Source organism: Enhydra lutris, unplaced genomic scaffold, assembly GCF_002288905.1.
Source record: "Enhydra lutris kenyoni isolate GAN:26980312 unplaced genomic scaffold, ASM228890v2 scaffoldscaffold27, whole genome shotgun sequence".
Classification (NCBI taxonomy): Eukaryota; Metazoa; Chordata; class Mammalia; order Carnivora; family Mustelidae; genus Enhydra; species Enhydra lutris.
In genome coordinates this window covers 26,824,198-26,832,454 of record NW_019154111.1, presented here as the reverse complement: position 1 = coordinate 26,832,454, position 8,257 = coordinate 26,824,198, and the positions used below count along the sequence as shown (strand labels likewise).

Below are 8,257 nucleotides of genomic sequence, written 5' to 3'. Positions count from 1 at the left end.
GCATTTTTCTAGTTCCTTCTAGGCACTTCAGGAAATACATCATTCATTAAAGAATGTTTGCCTGTAGCCTTATTTTGATCATTTTAAAAATAGTACCTGACTAATGCACTGTGATTTAGAGTGTGCTTTAAGTTTGATTTCTCCCAATGCCAATGAAAAAGTTCAGATGTATAAGGAAGAAGGAGCAGCCTCTATGCCAGTATCAATGGGCTGGTTTATGAGCTAAGACAAACTATTCTACAATCTGCATTCCTTTTTCCATCTTTCAAAAAAAAAAAAAAAAGGCATATAAAATTAAGTTCTATTAATTACACAATGTGTAACTGCCAACTTATCTGAACAAATAAATGTTAGTGCATTCTCTTGTGAAAAAATAAAACAGCTACAACAAAAACAGATCTATTCAGTTTGTTTGTATAGCTGTCCCTCACTTCTTGTACCCTCTACCCAACTCCTTCATGCAAGCCAGGTGGGTTCACGTGCAGGACCACACTATAAACAGAATTTTAGGTTGCTGCTGCCTGTTCTTTAATCAAAATTAAGACTCCCAATGTCACATGGAGAGCTAGAGATTGGATAATGCATTATTTCAGTAAAAAACTTGATTGCCTGCTTCCAGTAGGACTCACATATAGTCTGATTGAGTTTACTCAGACTATTCTCTGCTGGTTTATATCTACAGAATCAAAAGAATCATGAGGGCCTTCTGTTAAACATAGACTTCCAGGCCCCAACTTAAAATTACCACAATGCAACTAGGAGAAAGGTTTGGGAATCTGAAAATTTTTTCAAGTCCTTCAGGTGATTGAGTTCAAACAGTGTAAAAAAGGCTTCTTAAACTTGAAAATGCACACAAATTACCCTGGGCTCTTGAAACAAATGCAGATTATGATCCAAATGGTCTGGAGGGGGTCAGAGATTCTGCATTTCTAACAAGTCCGCAGATGATATTGCTAGTTTGAGGACATTTTAAGATCAGAGATGGTATGTTTCGTCTGGTTAGTGTGTAAATCAGTGTACGCTATTACCTTTTCCTTCTGTATCTGTGAATTCTCTATCAGGGACTTCTACCTTGAAACTGCCCATATCTCACTTATCACTGACAGTGTTACTATAAGCTAGTGTGATCACTTAAGGTAAGGCATTCTGCCACTTAGCTGGCATAAAAGTCCATACAAAGATAAAAACAACCTGAAATAAACAGAAATGAACATCACACATTAACTTAAAACATAATAGTTTATATTTAATATAGTACTTCTCATCATGGAGATATTATTCAGTTAATATAAACTTTTTTTTAACATTAAATCTATTCTCCATTTCAATGTCAATATAAAGTATTTTTTTTACATTAAATATTCTCTAAATTTTAACATCAGATACATTGAATACATTATTACCTTCTCCACCAAAGAAATAAAAATTTTAATTTCTGACTGTATTTGATTTCTAAATACAATATTAAGTTGGGAATAAACAAAACAAAAATCTAATAAAAATATGAAGAAGACTCCTCAATGATGGAGGAACTGGCAATTTCCTAGGATTCTGGGCAAGGGTTTCCTTGTTCCTATTTCATGCACTTTAAGAATTCTGAGAAACTATGAAATAATATGTAAATTTCAGTCATCTGACTTCTTTGACCCTTTAACTAGCATATATGAATTATAGACTGCTTTTTTTCAGTGCACTATTTTTTTTGTGGTTCCCCCCCCCCATTTAACATATATTAATTTGTTCCTGTTTACAGGGAGACAAGAATGTGAAAATACCGTGTTTCTTGGGAACTTTTAGACTTTAAAGCTCAGTTTTTAACCTCAGTAACACAAAAGTTTTCCAGGCAAGGTTCGATGCAGAAGGCCCATCACAATCACATCTGTCCATTCCTCTTTCGTGCATATACCCCCAAACAAGCACAAATGCCTGTAATGCTGAGAGCCACACCTAGCAAGAGAGCGATTGCATCTCCAGCTTCTACTGCTTCAACAACTGGCAGCACCAAAAGCAGTGAAATGAGGACCAAGAGCAACTGTGTTGAAACTGAGGTCATGATGTTGGGATCTTCAGGTATCTAGATTTCAAGGACTGAAGGTTTCTAGAAATCAAACGTGGAAACAAAAAGGAATCATTAAAAATTCCCACCTTTTCAAATAACAGTATGAATACATAAATAACAATCCGCACACCTTTTAAATTTAATTTTCTGACCCATATTCTCATTTTATGGTAGAAAAAACAGGTTAAGTTTATAAAAGGTATGTAAGGATGGTCATTTGAGGCTCATCTTCTTTCCATGTTAATTCCTTGACTCCAGCAAATTTTCCACACTCTTTCATGCCGACACCGTGTGACTCAACTAAGCAAACTGAACAGAACATATTAAGAACAAAGAGAAAACATGCAAGACACTCGGAAACTGAAAATATCCCAGTGAGTAAAAATTACATTTCCTTAGGATTTCTCCCATTCAGGAAATGCAGACAAATCTGGCAAAAGTCACACCAACATGTAAGTCTGTGAAGTTGTGGGGAATTAGTAAAACTTACCAAAAAAAAAAAAAAGATTTACGTATAATCCTCTCTGATTCGAAATCGTTCCTTCCTGGAGTTCCGGATCGCTGAGGCTAAGAGGTTTCACGTGACAGAGCCTATTAATCAGAAGAAGGTAGGATTTAAGAATTATTCACCATCACCATCATCAGCATTATTATTATTAAAGAGACAGCCATAGTCCGTGCAGAGCGAAGAGGTCGTAGGGAAGAGAGAGGAATGTCTAACTAGAGAAAACAGTTTGTTCAAGCAGGGGAACTAGATTTAAAGTTGGTCAGTTCGCCCGCCCAGTTAAATCTAAACATAAATCAAACCCCGAGACGAGTTCGAGCCAGGACTTGAGATTAAGATTTTAAAAAGAATCCCTGCTTTGTCCCGGCGAGGTGCAAATATTAACCCTGTTTTACAAATACACTGAAGCAATCTTAAGTATCCTTTGGAGACGAGTTCCTACATTACCTTCCCGGAAGCAGCCATTAGAGGAATGGCGAAGAGGGCGGGGTCTCCAAACTACACTTCCCACAATCCTCGCTGCGGTCGACTCACAGGATGCGCCGGCGCGCTCCCCTGTAACTGGCTGAGAGAGTGACGGGCACGCTGCACGGGGGACGAGGAGGAGCAAGCCTGAGAGGCTTCCTCACACCAGCATTTTACCGGTAAAGTGGTTTAGTGTGTTTGTACAAACGCTCTCTCAAAAATGAGATAAAGAAATGACAGCAAGTGGCTTTTCCCCTATTTAAGGTTTTAAGCGACACAAATAGTTATGTCTTTTTTTTCGACTGAAATGACAGAGCAGCGGAAGATACCACCCGAGGACAGCCATCTGTTTCAGACCGTTTTAAACTAGCGGCTTCCAACGTTTTGGAGCAGGGAATCCCCTGTCACCATCTTCCAAATGTGCCTTGTGACGTTTTGTTCATTCCCTTTAAGCAATGGGGAAAACACGTTTAATTAGACGTTTTGAAACATATTAAGACCATTTGTAGGGAAACACAAAGTTCAGGAAAAATGGTTTATAGGAAGATCTTTTTTATTCGGGTTCTGGAGTTAGGGGAATCCCCATTAGCTCAAGAGTGCAGTGTCTGTATGGTACACTTAGTGATTTCTTAAACATGTCTTTATGATACCACACTATTTGCCCCCAAATATTTATGAAAAGATGTGAAATTACTACTTTTAAGTCATAAGTGAATTATTTGCATATGTAAGTCAACCCTTTCTGAAAGGCATACCTGAACTCCAATATCTGTGCAGTCCTTAAATGAAACTTCTAGTCACACCTAGCTTTCTGTACTCCCATTTACTGATTCGACAATTTACTTAGCAGCCTCAGATAGTAAGTTATTAGTGATGTAGGTTAAGGATGAAGTCACCGCCCTGTCAGAATCAGTCAGTCTCTCAGAGCAGATGCACTCGGCGCAGTGCCCATATCTCGTACCTTATCTTTTTTCATAAAGGTTACTAATCTCTCTAGATTGACAGCAAAGGTTTACATTCTTGTATCCTAACAGGCACCCAGCAATAAAGTTGGCTAATCGTAATTATTTGAATAAATACACGTGCCAACAAGATTTCATGAGACAAAGAAGTGCCAAATAAACAAAAAGTCTCTTGCGTGTTGGAAGTCTGAGGATAACTACACAATAGTATTGTTAGCGTTGCTTCTCTAAATTTGATTGTTTTAACAAACATCTGTCTTTGCCTCATTTGTTTTAAACTTTTAGTTTTCTACCTTTCCAATCAAGTATATTTGAAATATATTACAAAATATTATCTTGTATTTTAGTGTGAACATTTTTTGGATTTTATTTTTCCCTTTATGTTTATTTCAGTAAGCTAAAGTCAGCAGAGATTACTTTAAAGTTAGTGTTATTATAGGCTTGTTTCTAAGTGTGTCAACATTGAAGATAGTGGTTTGAAGTTTGAAGAGTCTATGGAGGGTAGAATGCTTTTTCTTTAAAATAATAAGATGTCAATTAATGATCCGAATAATTTGAAACAGTGTCAGAAGTTTGTGCAGAAGTGTTTTGGGCCCAAGTAGTTTTAAAATAAAGTTGATTAGCTTTCTCTAACTAGCACCCACCCCATTCAGACAATTAATAAATGTATTGCTATATATGCTTTCGTGTGCTTTATCCCAGTCCTAGCATCCAAGATGTATGGTATCCTAGTTCTCAGCTTTTTCTTACTACCCTCATGATTAAAAAAATTAATCACATATTCCTTTGCTTAAAACTATCCAGTTTCAACACATTAAGCTGAAGTCCAGACTCTTTATCTAGACTCACAAAGCTCTATACATTCTGGCCTCTCTGCTTCTCTGATATCAGTCCATCACTCTTCCATGCCCATTCCATTCTAATCACATTCACCTGTTTGCTATTTCTTAAACATGCAAGTTTTGTTGTTTCCTATTGAATTTGCCCTTCTTGTTGTCTCTGCCAGTAATACTTTTCCTACGGACATTTTAATGGCTGTTTTCTCAAGGTTCTGCTTAAATGTCACCTTCTTCCCTGAGCACCTCACAAAAGATATCTCTCCCGTTAACAGTCTATCCACTTTCTTGCCTTACTTTTTCTTCATAAAGTCTATCATTGAGATTATATTATTTATGTATTTGTTTATGTGTGTAGTAGGTAAACAAATACAGTAAACTGAAAATTCCATAAAGGACAAGAAATATTCTGTTTTATTCATACTGAGCTCCTAGCTACTAGAACAGTGTCTAGCATGATAGGTACTTAGAAGGTATTTTGTGAATGAATGAACATTAATATAAGACTACAATTTGATTAATATTTACTTACCTTTATAGTATTCATGGTAGAAACTACCTTATTTGTAGGATTGGCTTTTGGGCCAAGTATGAAGATACCTGATGATCTAGACTGAGCTTACTTTGAGTCTTCATTCAAAATTTGGTCTTATATATTTACCCATAATATTATTAACAAGAATTTACATTTATGTACATATAAGATATAGTAGCATCTAAAACAAGAACATACTTTGTTTAGGAGGCTGTCTATAATGTCCCTACTTAGCTCCTCTATCCACTTGAAGCATCAGGATTTTGACAACAAAAGTTGATTAAGTCTACCTGGATCATGTATTTTTTCCTTAATACTGGAAAGTTTCACTTTAAATACTTCTTAATGTTGGATGAACAATATTGACATTTTTGGTGATAATGCTTTATTGTGCAGACACAATACTGCAGGATGTTTAGCATCCCTAGCCCATGCCCACTAGATGCCAGTAGGATCTCCCAGTCACAAGGACCGGCCTCACAGCTGCCCTCACACATTGCTAAATACTCTTTGGTTGTAGATACTGTCCCTAGCTGAGAAACACTCCAGATTTCATGAACAAAATGAAGGGTATAGTTGAGAATGGAATGAAACCAAACAGCAAAGAGTTTGCACACTTGGGTGTATGTGTATATACACACACAAACGTATATACAAACACTCTAACATGGCAGGGTCTTCATAATTTAGATCCTCTTCCTTTAAATATACTGGTTTTATGTTTTGTGTTATGTACAGATACTTCTCTTTTTCCTGTTAGCATCTCTACCAGACAGGTTCCACTGGTCATTTTCTTATAGCAACCCTGATATGTAGATTGGAATGAGATTTCTGCTTTTATATCTGCCACTCAGCTTAGTCTTTAAGCTGCAGAAAGCTAGTATGATATAGTGTAAGGAATATTAATTTTTTCCCTTGGTGGCTTTGTGGATTTGGGTATTTATTTACTCTCTCTGAGGCTCAGTTTCCTTTTACAAAATATGTTGTGAGAAGATTAAAGAAATATTTTTAAAGTGAGTGAAAAAGTGACCAGAGAGCAATACTCCTCAACTCCCCCTTTAATTGTATTTCTAAATCCCTGGCTACTGGTTAAAAGTTAGGGTTTCTGGGTCAGACTGCTTGATCAGAATTCTGCCTCTGCTGCTTACTAGCTGTATGACAATTCTAAACTGTTCTAAGACTCAGCTTACTATCTATAAAATTGGGTATAGTAATATCTACTTGTTATGTATAGTAGGAGGATTAAATGAACTAGTTCCTCGAATTAGTAGCTGGCATGTAGTAAGCCTTCATTGAATGTTAACCATTTAATTTGCTGTTTTTTTTTTAAAGATTCTATTTATTTATTTGACAGAGAGAGAGAGAAGAGAGATCGCAAGTAGGCAGAGAGGCAGGCAGAGAGAGAGGGGAAAGCAGGCTCCCTGCTGAGCAGAAAGCCCAATGTAGGACTCCATCCCAGGACCCTGAGGTCATGACCTGAGCTGAAGGCAGAGGCTTAACCTACTGAGCCACCCAGGTGCTCCTAATTTGCTACTGGTTGCTTTTAATCAAATCCATGAAATATGAAGTCTTTAGGGTGTGGTTTCTCTCCATTGTGAATGTGCTCTTCTGCATAGTAAATAGCAAATGCTTGTGGAAACGTTGGATGCAGGCACATTTTAGGCACCCTAGGCTTTGGGTTGAGGGCTAACAAGAAACAGTCTCCAAACTCTAAATCTGTGGTAGTTGTAATAAAAAAGAATCCAGTTGTTGCCTTGATGGCATTTTCTATTTAACTATTTCATACCTATTGGGGGTTATATTTATGTTTAAAACATATTCTCGGGAGGAGTCAAGATGGCGGAGAAGTAGCAGGCTGAGACTACTTCAGGTAGCGGGAGATCAGCTAGACAGCTTATCTAAAGATTGCAAACACCTACAAATCCAACAGGAGATCGAAGAGAAGAACAGCAACTCTAGAAACAGAAAATCAACCACTTTCTGAAAGGTAGGACTGGCGGAGAAGTGAATCCAAAGCGATGGGAAGATAGACCGCAGGGGGAGGGGCCGGCTCCCGGCAAGCGGCGGAGCAGCGGAGCACAAAATCAGGACTTTTAAAAGTCAGTTCTGCTGAGGGACATCACTCCAGAGGCTTAACCGGGGTGAAGCCCACGCGGAGTCAGCGTGGCCTCAGGTCCCGCAGGGTCACAGAAGGATCGGGGGTGTCTGAGTGTCGCAGAGCTTGCAGGTTTTAGAACGGGGAAGCCGGCTACAGAGACAGAGCCGAGGAGTGAGCTCTAAGCTCGGGGTTACCTTGAACTGGTCGCAGGCTCGGTCAGCTCAGAGCGCGGCCGGAGGCCAGGGTGACGGGAGTAATTGGGCGCTGTTCTCTGAGGGCGCACTGAGGAGTGGGACCCCGGGCTCTCGGCTCCTCCGGGCCGGAGAACAGGAGGCCGGCATCTTCATTCCCGCCCTCTGGAACTCTACGGAAAGCGCTCAGGGAACAAAAGCTCCCGAAAGCAAACCCGATTGGATTACTCAGACCGGCCCCGGGTAAGGGCGGTACAACTCCACCTGGGGCAAAGAAACTTGAGAATCACTACAACAGGCCCCTCCCCCAGAAGAGCAACAAGAAACCCAGCCAGGACCAAGTTTACCTACCAAGGAGTGCAGTTTCATTACCAAGGAGAGCAGCGGAATTCCAGAGGAGGAGAAAGCAAAGCACGGAAATCATGGCTTTCTCCCCATGATTCTTTAGCCTTGCAGTTAATTTAATTTTTATTTTTTTTTCTTTTTCAATATTTTTTCTTCTTCTGCTAATTTTTTTAACTTTTACCCTTTTCTTTTTTAACTAGTTTATCTAATATATATATATATATATATATATATATATATATATATATATTTCCTTTTTAT

The 8,257-nt window shown here is 38.6% G+C and overlaps 1 protein-coding gene and 1 long non-coding RNA gene across 2 annotated transcripts; both read right to left on the bottom strand.

The window, feature by feature from the left end:
• Nucleotides 1-1,225: 1,225 nt before the first annotated feature.
• On the bottom strand, nucleotides 1,226-2,517 carry LOC111152051 (putative transmembrane protein LINC00998). The gene has a single exon (XM_022510335.1). It carries the CDS (start codon nucleotides 2,051-2,053, stop codon nucleotides 1,874-1,876), a length of 180 nt encoding a protein of 59 aa, XP_022366043.1. The 5' UTR covers nucleotides 2,054-2,517; the 3' UTR covers nucleotides 1,226-1,873.
• Nucleotides 2,518-2,551: 34 nt separating this feature from the next.
• Nucleotides 2,552-3,057, bottom strand: LOC111152053. Its single transcript, XR_002640901.1, has 2 exons — nucleotides 3,012-3,057; nucleotides 2,552-2,650 (listed from the first exon to the last, which is right to left on the bottom strand). It is a non-coding gene; the product is annotated as an uncharacterized LOC111152053 (long non-coding RNA).
• Between the last annotated feature and the right edge of the window lie 5,200 nt (nucleotides 3,058-8,257).